This window comes from Saimiri boliviensis, chromosome X (genome assembly GCF_048565385.1).
Source record: "Saimiri boliviensis isolate mSaiBol1 chromosome X, mSaiBol1.pri, whole genome shotgun sequence".
In the NCBI taxonomy this organism is placed as follows: Eukaryota; Metazoa; Chordata; class Mammalia; order Primates; family Cebidae; genus Saimiri; species Saimiri boliviensis.
In genome coordinates this window covers 11,427,671-11,446,429 of record NC_133470.1, presented here as the reverse complement: position 1 = coordinate 11,446,429, position 18,759 = coordinate 11,427,671, and the positions used below count along the sequence as shown (strand labels likewise).

The window sequence follows — 18,759 nt, the reverse complement described above, 5'->3', positions numbered from 1 at the left end:
TGGGCGATGATCTGCTCTTGTGTTTTGTTATACCTTCTAAAATATCAACCTGTATGTTATTTCAGAGGTCAGTTTCTCAGTGGGAAATTAAAGAGACAACATTTTGCCTTGGGAATATTTACCTTTTTTTTTTTTTTTTTTTTTTTTTAAGATGGAGTCTCACTCTGTCACCCAGGTTTGAGTACAGTGGCATGATCTCAGCTCACTGCGACTTCCACCTCCCGGGTTCAAGTGATTCTCCTGTCTCAGCCTCCTGAGTAGCTGGGACCACAGGCACAAGCCACCATGCCCAGCTGATTTTTGTGTTTTTAGTAGAGACAGCATTTTACATGTTGGCCAGACTGGTCTTGAATTCCTGACCTCAGGTGATCCACCCACCTCAGCCTCCCAAAGTGCTGGGATTGTAAGTGTGAGCCACCATTCCTGGCTGGAATATTGAACATTTTTAAATGATTTTTTTTTTTTTTCAAAAAAAAAAAATTTAACTCAGGCCACAACGCATTTAGAGCCTGTGAAAATTAATTTTGTAGTTCATGACTAGGTGGGTCCCAAGCTAGGGGAAAACAAGTGAGGCCTCAGGGGCAAAATTTGAGGGGGTACCCAAAACTCCAGTACCAAAATAATATTTAATGCAACGTTTTAAAATATCATTATTAATATGAAAAATCCATGGTGAACAAAACATCAAATCAGAAATAAAACAGGATCTGACCCTGTACTTGTGTCACTTGCCTCACCCTATTTTCTTTTTGCATTGGTTTCCTCATCTGTAAATTGAGATAAGAACACTATTTTCATTGTTACTAGGTAATTTATTCACTTAATTCAATCCAAACAAGAACAATTTTGAAAGTGGCAAGTGGTACTGACAGACCTTACAACTCTATAATGTTGACCATTGCCAAGTTAAAAAAAGTATTATCAAACAATAAAACATAGTTAAAACAGATTTATATCGTAGAGAAAATGACAAAATCACTCAATTATGAGAATTCAGATGCTCAACAACAAGACTGCTCAGTCTTTCTTTCCTTTTTGTTTCATGTTTACGGAACCTGTGATTTTCCATGTTTTCCACTAACCCTACCAAGTGATAGCCTGGTGGCTTCATGGATTTTGCATGCCATGCCATAGAACAAGGCTGGTATCCCAAGTGACCAGTAGGGGCAGCAGTGACCCATCACTGACAAAGACCAACTTCTGTCCCCAGCCTCAAGTATCCAAATTGCACTTCATTTTATAAGCAAGCTCCCTGCAAGCTATCCTGGAAAGGGAGTGTTAGTTATGACACTGCATCCGTAACACATCAAGAAAAGAGGCTTGGATAGTAGTGACTATTTTTTTTCTATTAGATTTCACCATGTGTTAAAGTGAGAACTTGTTCACTGCACATGCATACTTCCATACCAGAGGATCACCCTATGACAGAAGCCAGGTCTATAAAGTGGAGGTCAAGAAAAAAAATAAATGAAAAATAAATGAAAAAAAAAAATAAAGTGGAGGTCAACCAAACCCATTTCCACTTATTTTAGTGCAACTATTAATAAAAAACATTTTATTTAAAATGAGTAATCCAGGACAAATTTTAAATCACACAAGGTACTGGAAAAAAATGGGCCTAAATCAAGACTTTCCCAGATAAACTGGGCTGTATGATTGCATTACTCACACAGTTGTAGTGATTAAATGAATTACTATATATAAAGTATTCAGAATAGTACCTGGCATATAGTAAGCCCTCAATAAATATTAGCTCCTGCTATTTTTTTTCTAACCATGGTTCAGACTTTTTTAAAAATGGAAAAATGCTGCCTTTCTTAAGGGACAAATAATTGGAAATGTCTCTTGCCTATTTTTTTCAAAATTCAATCATCGAAGATAATTAGGAACCTTGACTGTAAAGGTTAAGCATGATTTAATTTGTTCTTCAACTCCCCTCAAGACTTAACTTTGATAATAAAACATTGTGTTCTGAATAGCCATTTTGAGATGCACAAACTCAAGAACATCTCCACGTAAAACAATCAAACTTGCATTTCTTAATAATAAACATAGCAGCGATTGTAACTGCTAACTGGCATCTCTAAGACATCTTTTAATCTTCTAAGGTATCCTTTTTGCTCCCCATTGCAATGCCCAAACGGTATCTTTATCTTCCTTCCTCAAACCCAGCTCCTTTGGCATCTCTGAAGTTTAGGTTATTAGACTTCACCACTGATTTTCCTTATTACTGCTGTTATCTATCTGTGCTGTTATCCTTTATTAGTTGCACTCCTTTATTAGTTGATGACTTTAGCATCCATTTCCCTGTCAACCCAACACTCAAACTAATGTCATCTTTTCTGGGGGGTCTTAAATATTCACATAGATAATAGACCCCATTCTAGGCCTTCCAATTCCTGGACTGCCTTGTCAATAATTTTTTCATCACCCAACCTTAGACCCATATGCTTATTTATGATCATAACCTTATCTTTGTCTTCACTTCCTGTGAAATCTTAATTTTGAGTCTCTCTCTCTCTCTCTCTCTCTCTCTCTCTCTCTCTCTCTCTCTCTCTCTCTCTCTCTCATACTTAATGTCTCTTTCATGTTCTGCCCCCTCTTATCCACCTTAGAATTTCTGGTTTATCACTGCAACTACTGCCATGCAAGCTCCCTTAACTTCACTTCCATCTCTCCTTCCCTCCCTCCCTCCCACTCTCTCTTCCTTCCTTCTTCTCCTTTCTTCGTTCCTTCCTTCCTTCTTTCTTCCCTTCTAACTTCTCTTCTTTCGACTCCTCTATCATCTTCTTGTCTTTCACTCACTTTCCTGCTCACTTGGCAAAACTTCAGTTGTATTTAAACTCAAGTACCTGTTACCTCAGTACCTGAACCTGAGCCTGGAAGCTTGCTGGGGGAAAACACATACCTCCTGATTGTTCACACGTTCAAGTCATAACCACAGTTCTTATGTGGGCACTCCCACTGCCTCTGCCTCAGCATTCTACTTCATCTCTCTTCTTGAAGCAATGGCTTTTTTACTCTCCCAAACTAACATTTAATATTTGCTCCTTCTTCCTCAAATTTGTATTTCTTCACCATACTCTTAGCTGATAGCTAGCCTCAGATTTCATGGACATGATAGGAATTATTAGTTAGGAACTCCTTTATCTTACCATCATTGGACATACCATTCGACTAGCAACCATAGTCATTCTCCCATTCTGTTTGTACAATGGTGAAGCACACAGACTCTGGGAACACAGTATCTCACTTCAGATCCACTATGCCTTCCTGACTCATGAGAATGAATAAGCTATTTAACCTCTTTGTGCTTTAGTATCTTCATCTATGAATTGGCAATAATTTAAGTCATTATTAAAATGGATGAAATAATTGTCTCCATGTAAAGCCAACCCTGACCCTTTGCTTTGAATTGTATTTTTTCTTACTTTCTCAAGACATTTGTCCTTGAAATAATGTTCTCCTTTCACTGCAGTGTGAATGCCTCCCTTTTCATGAGTCTTCCCTTTATCAAATGCATTCTTTTATCTTCTATTTTGGAAAAACAAAATCCCCCAAGAGTACACATTTTATTCCATAGCATATTCTATGTTCCACTGCACAGTAAAGGCAATTGCAAGTGATACCTAAAGTTTGCCACCATTTCCTTTGTTCCTTTTACTGCCCATTCCATTCTAGATAGGCTTTCTCAATGATGTAATGCTCCATTCTCAGAGCTTTTTTGTTTCTATTATCTTAATGTGTAATCTCACCTAGTTTTGCGGATTTAAAACAGTATCTATTTGCTGGTCACTTCCAAATATACATTTCCGGATTTCATTCCTTTCTTGAGCATATATTTCTATCTAATCACTTGCCAACTTTCCTGAGATGTCTCATGGGCATCTGAACTTAAGAGCATAAAAATATGAGTTGAGTTCCACCCCACATCTGTGCTTGTCACAATAGTCCCTATCTGAATAAATGGTAACACTACTTATCCAGTTGTTCAAGCCAAAAATCTTTGAGTCATATTCAATTTCTTTCATTTTCTTACCTCTTCACATAAAATACATTAGCATGACCTATTGGTTTTACCTCCAAAGCATAACCACTAGAATGTAAGTTTCATCAAAAAGTTGTGTTTTTTTCTCTCCTTTGAACCAATGTATTCTAAGGGTTTAGACAGTACCTGGCACATAGTAAGAAGTAAATAAATTTTTGTGAAACAAATGAAAGAAACCTGAACCTAACCACTTTCCTTCATTCTCCTTCATTCTGATGACTAATACCATAAGACAAGCCATCAACATATCCACCTATATTTCTACAGTAGCCTCCTAACTTATCTGCTGCTATGCACTCAATAGCATATTTTCTGTATTGAAACTAATTAGTGGATTCCAATCAGAGTAAAATACAATCTGTTATACTGGCCTGCAAATGAATCTAAAATCACCTACTCTTCAACCTCATTTTCTACTTCTTTATCTCTCTCCTTCTCTACTGTATTCCCAGATTTCCATGTCTAAGCATAGTAGGTGCTCAATAAACATCTGTTGAATGAATACATATATTTAACCTGTGTTAGTAGTCTGATTATGTAATGCAAGACATTGCTAATTAATCACAGATGTCATTCCCACAGAGCCCAGATACAATCTAAGAATTCTTCACACAGCATTTCAAAAATACCCTACCAATTATTTAGAATTGGGAAGCAAAATGAAACCCATTTTTAATATCTGGTCTAGAAGAGCATACAGTCAGTAAGCCAGGATAGTGTTTCTTAAATTTATCTCATTGTAAGAATCACCTAGAGTGCTTATTAAGAGTACAGATTCCTGTATTCTACCCAACCTTATAAATCAACATCTGAAAGGAATTTTACTGATAATTAGTATGTTTCACAAGGGTCCTACGTGAATCTTATTATGATAAGGTAAGTTTGGGAAACCAGGGCAATATTACTGTATGTAAAAGAAGTTGTTGAAGGACTTAAACCATCCACTGACCAATAGGCAGTTGCAGTATGAGTTCTTTTAACTCTATACTATTTTGTGTTAAAATACCATCATAATATAAGAATATTTTCTGTGTGGCACAAGTGATCCTGAAATTGTGCTGCTGTGTGCTCGACTTCTGTGAATGTGATTAAAGAAACGTTAGCACCAACAGGGAGGAAGTAAGGAGAAAATTGAGAAAGGCACAATATTAAAAGGTAATGTACAGCAAAGAGGATATTTGTGTTTCTTCACTTGTTTTCCTTATCTATGGCAGGACAAAATGTTCCTGAGAGGTAATGAAGAGCGAGACAGGGCAGCCAACAGGATAGATTTATCTCTTCCAGCCCAGAGTATGTGCAGGAAACCTTTTAGTAGATGCAGTCAGAACTCAGCTCATACACACAGAAACTCAATATAAGCAATGTCTAACTCACAACAAATATTCAGCTTTACATCTAGTTATTTGCAGCATTAATAGTGACTGAAACATTTTTGTTTTCATTCCAACAGAGTAGCATGTAACTATTACTTCACTAACAGGTTTAATTTTTCAAATATTTTTTGGAACAGATTTTGAAAAATCTCTCTCTCTACTGTACATAAAATTTTAACTTTAGTTCTCAAGCAATATTGTTACAGGAGGTAACATTCTCCATATCAAAGGGCGTGATTCTCTCCCAGAGTTTCAAATGGAAAACAGGTGCAAGTCTTTTGATAGCCTCTATGACATTGGGTTATAAACCAGAGCAGTGCTTTCCAAACATGTCTGCACACCAGAATTGCCTGGGGAGCTGCAGAAATACTGAGGTGGGTGCCCCTCCTAAGACTGAGATTTAATTGTGTAAAGTGTGCCTAAGGCTTGGGATTTTTAAAATATCCCCAGGCAATTCTAATGTGTAGGTAAGTTTGAGAAGCACTAGACTGGAGATCTTGAGCTCTGCATTTCAAACCTCAAGTCTCTGGACAGTGTAAAGCTTAGGATTCTTCACTAAAGTTTAAGTTGAAATAATGAGCTCAGTCTCACTGGATTTATCAAGTTGCAGACTACATGGGCACAGCATTATTTACATAAAGGCAGAGCAATTGATGAAAAAAGTCAATCAAATCAGTGATGTGCACACACAGTCACAGTCAAATACACACACACACACACACACACACACACATACACACACATAGTCAATATTCAGAAGAACCAGGATTTTAAAATAACTTGGTGAAATGGAGTATATATCCCCAATTAGAGTTGCCGGATAAGATATAGGGAGCCAAGTTAAATCTGAATTTCAGATAAACAATTTTTAGTATAAGTATGTCCCATGCAATATTTAGGATGTGCTTATATTAAAAATTGTTGTTATCTGAAATTCCAGTTTAACTCCATGACATGTATTTTTATTTGCTGAATCTGACAAACCTCCCCAATTTTAAAGGCCGAAGCTGAGCACTGTGTCAGTGTAGTAGGACAAATCAGAACAATAATTAAACTTGGCTTCTTGCTAATTTGTGTGCTCTTCTGTTTTCTCAATGACATTGCCTGGCAAACCAACTCAAGCTCTACATTGTCTGAACTGAGGGCCAATCGTACCTTATTCTGCCTCTTCTGTCTCCTTCGGAGACGCAGGAACTCCTTGTGTTGCCTGGAGACAAAGTTCACTGCTGCATATTCCAGTAAGGCAGCAAACACAAACAGAAGGCACACCGCCATCCAGATGTCAATCGCCTTTACATAGGAGACCTGAGAGACAGAGAGAGAAGAAAGAAAAAGAGAGAAAGAGGCTATAAAAGCTTGCCAGGAAACCAGATTCCTAATGGTGTGAGCAGCAAAATAACCTCATTTCTTGGTCAAAGATTTTCCAGTGTTTTCTTAAGAAAGTGCTTAAGCCATTGATTTGACTTTGAAGATTCAGGGCAAAGCAATGAAAGTCATATGCCCCTGAACCAGTAGCTTTATTCCTGAGACCAGCTCCAAAGATGACTTCAAGAATTTCCTTGATGAGGGTAGATTTTAAGTGTTCTCACCACAAATAAATATGTGAAATAATGGATATATTAAGCAGCTCAATTTAGACATTCCATGATATGTTCATATATTGAAATATAAATTGTACATCATAAATATATACAATCCTTACTTGTCAATTAAAAATAATAAATTATTCTCTTAAAAAAGAAAAAACTTTGAGGCAAAATAGGTCCTATTATTAAAACTGCTCACTTCCTTCTATTTTTTAAATTAATATTTAAAACCAATATAATTAAGATAATTTCAAAACATGGATGAGAAATAAACTATGGCCTTAGGCTCTTCAAAAGCCAATTTGTAATTTTCTTCAATTTACTGATCCTAACTGACATGAAAACACAATTTTTTTTATTTATTTATTTATTTATTTATTTATTTATTTATTTATTTTGAGACGGAGTTTCGCTCTTGTTACCCAGGCTGGAGTGCAATGGCGCAATCTCGGCTCACCGCAACCTCCGCCTCCTGGGTTCAGGCAATTCTCCTGCCTCAGCCTCCTGAGTAGCTGGGATTACAGGCACGTGCCACCATGCCCAGCTAATTTTTTGCACTTTTAGTAGAGATGGGGTTTCACCATGTTGACCAGGATGGTCTCGATCTCTCGACCTCGTGATCCACCCGCCTCGGCCTCCCAAAGTGCTGGGATTACAGGCTTGAGCCACCGCGCCCGGCGAAAACACAATTTTAAATAGTTTCAAATCCTCACAATTTAAGAGTATTCAACCAAAGTAAAACATCAGGAATCTAGCCTTGAGAAGGTATCTGGCTAAAAATAAAACTTTGATAACCCTTCAGTGTTTGCTTAAGTGTTTAGTAAGTCTTAACAATTTGACAAAGTAGATTCTGAAAGCAAATACTTTTTACTTGCAATGGAAAATACCCCTCATCTCATTCGACTTACATTCAAGTGTAAAAGGGAAAAGTAATTGGATGAAGTCATAAAATATTGGCTCCTAGACTACAAAGAATATTAAACTGCCATCTGAATATGTACTATCCAGTTCTAATTTTTAAATAGGGTTTCCTATATTTTGATAGCTATCAAGTGCTTGCCAGCATTTTAAGCATTTTACATGTGTGAATTTTTTAACCCTTACAACAACTCATCCCAATTTTCCGATAAGAAAACTGGGGTACAGAGGGGTAAAATTATTACCAAAAGTCACAAAAGAAATAAATGACAGAGTCAAGATTGGAATTGGAACTCAGTCTGACTAGTGGATTTCCTTTCTGAACACACACAAACACATTGCTAGGATCATAATTTGTTTCTTTGCATTTCCCTTTGACCTTTATACTGAGCATTTCCCATGTTATATATTTCTGGATCACAATTTAAAATACTTGCTTAATGATCTATACCATGATTAAACATTCCACATTGTAGGACATATAGGTTATTTTATATTTTATGACTATAAATTTTGCTGCTGTAAACATTCTTATCCCAAAATATTTGACTGTGTCCCTGATTATTTGTTGCATCACCTTTTAGGTGGGTTACAGAGGTAAAGATACGAAAATAGGCTCTTGAATTAGAAGGTTTGCAGCAGCAGCACAGTGGACATAAATGCAGAGGTCCTGGAGCAAGATGCTCCAGTAACAAATGCTGCTGTGCTACTATCTGTTTAACTCAGTTTCTCTGCCTCTATTCTTTATATTTAAAATAGGAACAATAATGGTACCTACCACATGGAGTTGTTAAGTGGATAAAATCACTTACTATATATAAAGACTTTAAAATAGTTCCAAAAACAGAGTAAGTGCTACATAAATGCAATTATTTGGCCATATAAGCCTGTGATTTTGTTAGTGGAGAAACTTTGGGAGGCAAAAGTTAGTAAGGATAATAAAACCCACCCACAGTTATAATATATTCTAATTACGGTTTTTAAGATCACCATCTGCCTTATACTATTTGTCTAAAACAATCTGAAGTACTTGTGTCAGTTCAACATGTGTTGTGACAAAATGATCTAGCACTTTGTTATCTCCAGTCCTTTAAACACATCATTCTTCCTACCTAGGATGCTTATTCCCACTCTTTCTGGTTAATAGACTCCTCAGAATTCTTTAGGACTTAGCTCAGATATCAATTCTTCTGGGAAGTGTCCCCAACCTTTCCCCTCTCTCTCATTTGAGTTAAGGACCATGTTTCTTTGTTCCTTTATCACTCTTTATGGAACCTATCTGTTCCTTCTTAGCCCACTTTTTACTTGTGATGGAAGATGAACCTCATCTCACTCAACTTACAACTGTGTGTGTGTGTGTGTGTGTGTGTGTGTGTGTGTGTGTATTTTTTGAGATGGTGTCTTGCATTGTCTCCCAGGCTGGAGTGCCATGGCGTGATCTCATCTCCCTGCAACCTCAGCCTCCCAAGTTCAAATTATTCTCCTGCCTCAGCCTCCCAAGTAGCTAGGATTACAGGCATGTGCCACCACACCTGGATAGCATATGTATTTTTTAGTAGAGACAGGGATTTATCATGTTGGCCAGGCTGGTCTCGAACTCCTGACCTCAAATGAGCTGACTGCCTCGGCCTCCCAAAGTGCTGGAATTAGAGGTGTGGGCCACTGTGCCTAACCAATTATATTTTAAAGTATTCACTGACCCTACTCTGAGACTAAGTATATTTTTTAGTTTTTGTTTTTAGTTTAGGCCCTGTACTGGTGTTACTATGTATCACCAGCACAGGACCTAGCAAATAGTGAGTAGGCAGTAGTTATGTGGGATGGATAGATGGAATGGTGGATAAATATGTGGTAGATGGATCAATGGTGGATAGATGGGCTGAAGGTTGAATAACTGAATGATTGAATGAAACAGAAGGAAGGAAAGAAGGGAGGGAGGGAGGGAGGAAGGGAGCAAGGGAGGGAAATATCTATTTTTGTGCTTTATTTTAAACAATTGTGAATGATATACTATTACTCACAATTGTATATATTCCATACTTCTAAGAGTGAACTATTAGTAAGTTTTTATTCTGTCAGCCCACCTAAAATTCCTGAAACATTTTTTTCCTTAATAAACAATAGTTTGTCTTATATTTGCTCTTCTGGAGCAATCCTATTTTCCTGTAATTATAGAACATTACCAATCACATTTCCAGTTATATATTATTCAGATGGCACATAAATGTTTTAAGACCCAATAATGAAAGGAATGTGTTAATGCCTGAGATATGTGCATACCAAGAGCTAAGTACAATAGAGCTGACCATCATTCCTTCCCCTCCTGGTGTTTACAGCATTCAGTAATTTGTACACCTTTTTCCCATCTTCTAGCAGTCAGCAGACCAAGCTCATATTTGGCTCTTTTATAGCTGCTCATAAATGAGTCCTTCCAGTCTCTTAATCATTTTTCTTGGCCTCTGAGTTTCCTCCAAATTATGAACATCTTTCTAGCATTGAAGTGCTGGCATCAAATGCATTATTCACATGGATTTAGAGGGTATTCTGAGACATCTATTACATATGATGTTGTGTTCCTTGGTGCTGCTTTCTCAGAACTGAAATGGTTTTTTTTTGCTTTTACCCAGCTCTGTTGTCAGAGCCTCTCCTTTCAGCTGCTAATCCTTAGATGTTTTGAGCTTACATCATCCCTTGTACATTCCTTTTATCATTCTTGGGCTTACATGATTCCTTCTTGAACTACTTTACTACAAACTTGCAAGATAGTTTTCTTTTTAATTTTATTTTTTATTGCATTTTAGGTTTGGGGGTACATGTGAAGAACATATCCCATTCAAAAGTGGGCGAAGGCAAGAAAGTTTTAAAAGTTAGTTAAGCTCTCAAAATGTTGTTATGATTTACTAAGTTGGTAACTTTTCAGGCATATTTAATTCAGAAAAACAAAAACAAACATTGAGAGCCTACAACATGGAAAGCTGTACTAGGTGCTGGTGGGAGATGGGGCAAAAGATACATAGATGACTGAAAAGTATATTAATTCTCTCCAGGACTTCCCAGATTATACTTCAGGGGACCCCCACTCATGCTGTGCTACAGAAAGTATCATTCACATAGATTATGGAGCAGCAAATTATAGCCCATGGATCAAATCCAGTCCACTGCCCGTTTCATAAATATTTATTGGAAGACAGCCATATTCATTCATTTACATATTGTCTATGGACACTTTTGCACTAAAATGGCACAGTTGAGAGTAGTTGTGACAGAAACCAAATGGCCACAAAGCCTAAAATACCATATGGCTCTTTACAGAAAACATTTTCCAGCCTCTGACCTAGACTTTAGTGTTATCTTGTTTTTCTTGGGGATGTACATCTCAGTGGCCCTGCTTCACTACTTAAGAATCCCATGGTCTACTGAGGGAGACAGTCACATGAACATATAACTGATACAAAGTAGATAGTTCCCCATGACAAAGTAAAGGAAGGATAAAAAGTCTGGTGGAATATGAGCAGGCTGATGTCGATGGAAACATCAGTAAAGGCTTTATTCCCAGGTGATGTAGCATTTGATTTAGGGCTTGGGGAGAGCCAGATCTTTGATGGGTAGAAGAAACTGTAAAAGCAAAGCCATAAAGATGGGAGAGAGTATGGTGGTCTTGTGAATAATGAGCAACCCAGTGACCGGAATATGCTGGGTACCTGGGAGGTAATGGTGAGGGGTGGACAGGTAGGCTGGGCTAGCAAAAGAAGGCATTCAAAGCCAAGCTGATAGATTTGGGCTTTCAAACTGCTTGTAAAGATAAGCTAATGATGGGTTTGAGGTGGGGTATAGATGTATAAGGTTTTTGTTTTGTTTTGTTTTTTACAATTATTATGATGCTATTTGTCCCAAAAAGCAAGAGTATTGGCAAAGCAGACATTTTCCTCCTTATGTAAATTTACCTCCCCTCTTCTTGGCACTTTCATGTCTATATATAAGTTGGTTCTCTTCCAGACTCTCTAACATCTGTGAATCAACAACATCTCTGAATGATCTGATATTCCTTACTCTCTTTGGGACATCTTCTTCCATTTAGTATTAGTATTTCTTGAACTCTTTCCTCCTCAGTTTTCACTCTGTCGTCACATCTTCAATGAATTAATTCACTCCTAATAGCTTTCTTCTTATTTCTGTGTGTCAGGGTGGTGGTGGTGGTGGTGTGTGTATGTTGAGTCCTATAACAGAGACTGGGTATATTCTTCTGAATTTCATTTCCTCTACCTGTAAGCTAGATTTTCCAGTTCTGTTGGATCCTAAATGGAATGTGGACAGAAGTTACACATGTTAGGACCTCTAAAATCTTCCATGAGGCCCTTAGGACTATACCTTCTGCAGCCACCTTAGATGTTACCTGTTTAAGATGACAGTGCCGTAAGATGGAAGAAGCTTGGATCCCCAAAAGACCTAGGGCCACCCACCCTACTGTGGAGCATACTGTGAGTGAGAGGGAAACTTCTATTATATCAAGCCACAGGAATAAGAAGAAAGATGTAAGAGTGGATGAATTCATTGAGGATATGAAGGTTTTGTGTTTCCAAAGCTCCCAAATTATTCCCTCAGCCCTGGCCTCTCACCAGCATTCTGTGATAATTCTAAAATAGCTACAGTTAGTATTTGCAAAATTAAATGTATTAAATGCCGCCTCCTTCCTATTCATCTCATTTAAATGTTTCTTCTCACTAGCAACCTGGTTTTACAAGTGTTTTCCCCTCCTTTGTCTTTGTCTCCAATACTCAATCTATTGCACAGACTCAGCATTTCTTTCTCTAAAGCAGCCCTGGGTTTACTCTTTACTCTCTCCATTCCAAAGGTGTCACTTTAATTCTGTCCATCAACACCTAACACCTGGTTATTATAACAACTTCCTAACTGGTTGCCCTGCATTCAGTTCTTCCCCCAATGGCACCTAGTCTTTTGCTTCTGTGAAATAAAATTTAAAACGCCAATTTGATTTTGAAACACATCTGCTTAGGAATTACCGTGGCTGCCTATTGCAGGCTCTGGTATTCAAGGCCTTGCACAGCATGTGTCTACCCTAGTTAATCAATCTTATTGCACTCTTTCATAACACAAGCTTTGTATTTTGTTTAAGCAATTTTGCTTAGCCCTGAGTAAGGCAAATCCATTCCCAGTGACAACTTTGTCTACACCAGTGGTTCCTAAGTGAGGTTGACTTTTTACCCCAGGGGACATTTGGCAATGTCTGGGAATATTTTTGGTTGTCACAACTGGGGAGCAGTGCTATTGGCATCTAGTAGTTGAGGTCAGGGATGCTTCTAAACATCCTATAATGCACAGGACAGTATCCAAAACAAAGACGTACACAGTCAAAATGCCAATAATTCTGAGGTTGGAAAACCCTGAGAGAGAAAGCAAAACAAAACAAACGAAAAACAAACCCAGGTAACTACGTCTAGTCTAGTGGTTCTCAACCAGAAGTGATGCTGCTCCTAAGAACATCCAACAGTGTTTGAAGATGTTTTTGGTTATTCCATCTGAGAAGTAAAGAGTTGCTATGGTTTCTAGTGGGTTGAGGCCAGGGATGCTACTAAATAGCCAACAATGCAAAGGACTGCCTTTAATTCAAATAATTACCCAGTACCAAATGTTAATAATATTATAAGGTGGAAAACCCCTGGTCTACACTCTTCTCCCAGCATAGAAACATTTCCCACATTTTATATCTGTTTATTTCCAGGTAATTCTTCAAGGAGGAACCCAAATTCCACCCCCAAGGTGATACTTTCTTTGCCTATTCTAGCCCATGGTGGTCTTGCCCATCTTTAGAATTTGTAATGCACTTAAAGATCAAATCATCCAGTTTAAGTCTTCACTTCATGCATTTGTTTTACCACCCAACTAATGTATGCGATACTTGTGGGAATATAGATCCGGTAATGTATTCTATACCCATGACACAGAGGATAAGTTTTTGTGCATATAGTAAGTATCCCCGTTAAGTTTTTGTTGACTGTCAAATTTTTCAAGTGGTATATAAATTCAAATTTCTTTCACAATTATTGTTTTATATGAAGAGTAAGCTACAAAAAAAAAGACAACAAAAAGAAGAAAAATGTAGTTTCACTCTTCTAGAGATGATAGTTGTTGACAGCCAAATTACTCTGGGTTTATTTTTATTAAGGGAAAAGAGAATACTTATTATTTATATGACTTTACAACTTATGTAGTTTACAAATATATCTGATGGGAAAGTAGAACCAGTCAAGTTGTTTAGGGTATCATGGTGCTAGATAAGCATTTATCTATAGTTGGAAAAGATAAGTGAGATGGGGGGAATTTGTTAGTTGCTCACTTGTTTTGGCATCATACTGACATTTCTTAGAGGTATTTCTCATTTATATTCTTTCAGTACTGTCTTGGCATTTTTGAAAACGTTGGCAAGTTTTATTGAGTCAATTTTTTTCATGAATTACATCCTTAGTTCAGTTTCAAAGTGGAAAATCAAGTCATTAATTTATTTACTTTAGCACCACAATTTGTTTTGTCTGTGTTCAGATACTATATTGTTTCCTGTGCCATGAAGCCAGTTGTTGTTATTGTTTGGGACATTTTCTACCTGATGTTTATTTCTAGGACAGAAGAATGAGTCACCATTGTACAAGGATTACCTGAATGTCCTTACAGCTCAGATGCCCTCTCCATTCCTCATGAGCAAGTAACTTCCATGTGATAATGTGCCAACTAAAGTGTATCCACATTCTCAGCCCCTAGGCTGACCCCAGAGAGCTGTGACTCCTCCAGCAGCTAATCAAGGAGGATTGCTAATGAACATGTACAGAGAGCGGTTCACTACGAGAAAAATCACAAATGACTATGATAGTTGTGATTGTAATAGAAAAGAAACAAAATGGAATTCATATTGCAATCTCAAAATATTCAGATAGTTTTCTTTCTTTAAGTGGAATGATTACTCAAACCACCTGCTTGAGTCAATGTTTAATTATCCTCCACAATATATCCATGTAACAAAATTGTACTTGTGCTACTTATGTTTATACAAATAAAAAATGTTTAATTATTCTCAAACTATGCCTGAAAACTATTGATAAAGCAAAGCAGAAGTTTTTTTTCTTCTGTACAGTACAATTTCATTGTATCTAATTTATATGTAGAAAATATTTAACCTTGATTAATGCAGCTATTGAAATGAGAGATACCTGTTGGCCACAGTAGCCTGAGATGTGCTTCTATTATATAAAATTGAAGGCTTTGGTAGCTTCTGTTATATAAAATAGAATGCTTTGGTATCATAAGTTTGATAAAAATCAACTTATCTTTTATCAAGTCCTATAAAGTATACCATTACACTTTCCATTCCCATTTTTGGGAGAAAAAGTTTATTAAATGCATATCTAAACTTTATATAGCTAGTAATGAACAGAGGTGGGAATGAGAATTCTGGCTTTGCTTTTCTGTTTTGTCTCTTACCTATATTCAGTAACCGTATCATGAGAAAAAAATATATAGTCAAATTAATCCTAGTGCCAAAGATTCATGGTGCTGTACCATTTCATGTTTATAGTTTCACTGCCAGGTTGCCATTTTTATTGCCTAATTAAAGAGCTCACACCTGCTGTTTAATGCTGGGAAAACCAGATTTCTTTGGCAGAGATGGATGATGACAGCACTACCTGGCCCATCCCAGTGTCACCACTCTCACCCCATTTTCTCTCCATGTCTAATATCATTGTTGGGTTCTAAGCCAAGTAGTTGAGTAAAGAGTTACTGTGAAAGAGCTGTTGGCAAAAATAGACATTGGGTGGCATTGCCTCCAAGCTTGGCGTCTGCAGGGACCAACCAATTTATAAATGGACCTTTGGGGACCAATTAGTTTGTTGGGCATTGGGTGGTATACAGGCCTAGTACATTGATATTATTTCTAAAGATGAATACGTTTCTTTCCATTATGGTGGTCAGAAAATAGTTTAAAGTAGCTTGCCAAAACTTACTATCCATGTGAGTTTCATGGGTAGAGAGGTACAAGAAGAGCAAAACTACCAGGCCTAGAATATACAAGCAACACCAGGTGATATCCATTGTTAGAGTCACCATAGGGACACCCTGCAAAAAGGTACCCCCAAGTCTAAGCTTCCTGAAAATGTAGGCATCTGAGAGAGTCAAGGTGAAGGAGAGGTTAGCATCTGGAGGAAGTAGGGCAAAAGAGCATCTTTCTTCCCTTTGCTTATGTCTGCCATGTTACTAAATATTTGGCTGATAGACAAGAAAACGGATTGCTGCCATAGTCTATGTCCTGTGCTTGCACCTTCAGTGACAAAACAAGTGATGTATGTTTATTACCTAACAAGGGCAGGAATGAGGAGGGAATGGGGGTCCGGAGCAAACTGCCCATTGGTGGAAAAACAATCTCAATGAAGAAAAGGGCCAATTGGGTTATCTCAGTACTGGTAAGACAACCATGAGCTTTGGGGAGATGACGCTTCACTTAATAAATGTTTGTGTAGAGTGTGTGTGTGTGTGTGTGTGAGAGAGAGAGAGAGTGAGTGAGTGAGCGAGCAAGAGAGATATAATGAGAAACAGAGAAAGAGAGAGGAGAAAAACTGGGGAGACTATGAAGGTATGGAAGAAAGGAAGAAAATGAAAAATAATGAACATTTTTGAACCTAGACTAACCTGGATTTGTATCCTGGGTGAATAACCAATGAATTTGGAAAAAATACTTAACCTTTTGGAATCTTAATTTCTTCATATCAAAGTAGGGGCCCACACATTGCAGTTTCATGGGATCATTGAAGGATTGAATAAGATACTTTATATAAATCTTAACACTCATTTGGAAGACTGTAGAATCTCAGACACATTGGCTTGTAAGGGATGAGCTCCAGAAAACATTGCGTAATTCAAAACTTGCATAATTCAAGACAGTTTTCTCTAGAGGAATAAATGTAAAGTAGAATATCTTGTATTTCATGTTTTGTGCATGCATTAAGACTCTGTTAGTATTTTTATATTGCCGTGTTTTAAATTCACATAATCTAAGTTCACATAAATGAAACTTCACTGCAGTCAGCATTCCTGTATGTGATGGGGGCTGATATATGCTGTCACAAAAGGAAAACAGAACAAAATCACCACCACCACTATCATCAACAAAAAGCTTACACCACCACCATTCTATGAGTTGTCTCCATTATAAGGATAAGAAACTGGATTTACTCATTAAATTTACCAAGATCACACAGCAAAAAAATGGTTGAGCTGCAATTTGCATTAAATCTGGCTCGTCTCTAAATTCTGTGCCTTTCTGCCTCACTGACCTGTGTGGGAACCTCCCTCTTCAGCAGTGAGTCAGGAGAATTACAGACTGTGCTTACACCAGATGACAACATCTGATGTGGAAAAGAGGTGAGAAAGTGCATGCAGTGGGACTGGCAAGCAAGAAACTGTATTAGCACTGTCACACCTGCAGCCATGGACATACTATGAAGATAAATATTCATAGATGGCAAATAACCACAATCTTCATGCATTTTCTCAGTCAGCAATTAGTGCCTCAACTACTTGTATACTATTTGCGAATTTACTCCCCGCCCTACCCCAGGTTCAAAACTCATAAGCTAGGAAAGAAAAGAGGGAAGTTTAATAACTGTTGTTTGGATTAGGCCAAGTGAAAGGCCTTGGTGGGTAAGGTTTATAGTGATGAGAGGAGGAATATGGAATTGCTGACAGGTCTCCACTCCCTGGACTGGGCTTGTTGGTTTATGCTGTCCAAGTTGGCTATGCCTCCTATAGTGGGATGAGGAGCCAGATCAGGAAGGAAGGAAGCACTGGCCAAACCTTTCACCCCTGACCATTTCTGAAACTCAGAACCTTATCAGAGTGCGTGGGTATACCTGTGTTGAGTGACTGTGTGCAGACGCTTCATCATCTCATAACAATCATGGATTGTGTACTCCTGAGATGACCAGTGGGTAGGATATGTAGTGAATGGGTGATTCTGGACTACAAAATAGAGATAGTCTTAGAAGCTCAGTTCAACTTGCAGTGATGGAGAAATCATATACCCAAAACACCTAGAATCTTGTGATAACTCCAGGTACAAAGACGCCCCTCCTGGTGCTAAACCTCCCCACCAATACACCCTTTGACCACTGCGATGCTACCAGAGATTATTTCACATATGAGAGTATAGTGGGAAATATGAATTTCAGTTGAATGGTAGTCAGTGGTAGTCAAGAAGCTTTCCCACCCACACTCCGGCCTGTGGATTGGTTTAGCGTTAGCTCTGTACTTTAATGTAAGTTCACAGTGGAGGCCGCAGGTCATCACGACTATCTCCATGGGAGCCAACTTATCAGAAACCTTCCCTTCTAGGCATGGGACTCTGGGCACTCAAGCCTAGTGTGTTCTAACCTAAAGCTCTTGAAGCTAATCAGCTACCTACTGTTTCATACCATTCAAAGTGAAACTGAAATGGAAAAATTCCAGGCATCCACCATGCTCCAGGTTTCCATGTGGGGAAGAGAAAACAAGAAAAGTAGCTACAGGTCAATCAAAGGTTGGTAATTAATGTGGTCCAAAAGCTTCTGGCTGGGCTGTTGATCTCACTTTTTGTCAGTTATGAATTACCAAAGATTATGTCTCTACTCTATCCACTTTCTATAGCTGAGCAGCATTTTGTTATAACTCAGCTCCATTCCTTTCTCCTTACCAAAAAAACCCAGAAGCACAAATCACCCACTAATAGATACTTATTTGCAATATATACTACCCTACAGGAGTCTGTAATAATTAAAAAGAAATCCTACTGCAT

General features: G+C 37.8%; 1 protein-coding gene across 2 annotated transcripts in view; it reads right to left on the bottom strand.

The window, feature by feature from the left end:
- GLRA2 (glycine receptor alpha 2) overlaps positions 1-18,759 on the bottom strand; it is a 223,375-nt gene that overhangs the window by 46,035 nt on the left and 158,581 nt on the right. For both annotated transcript variants that reach the window (XM_003920334.3, XM_003920335.3), the window contains exon 8: positions 6,577-6,726. In XM_003920334.3, the coding sequence (XP_003920383.1) occupies positions 6,577-6,726 (150 nt within the window). The remainder of the gene's footprint in view (positions 1-6,576; positions 6,727-18,759) is intronic.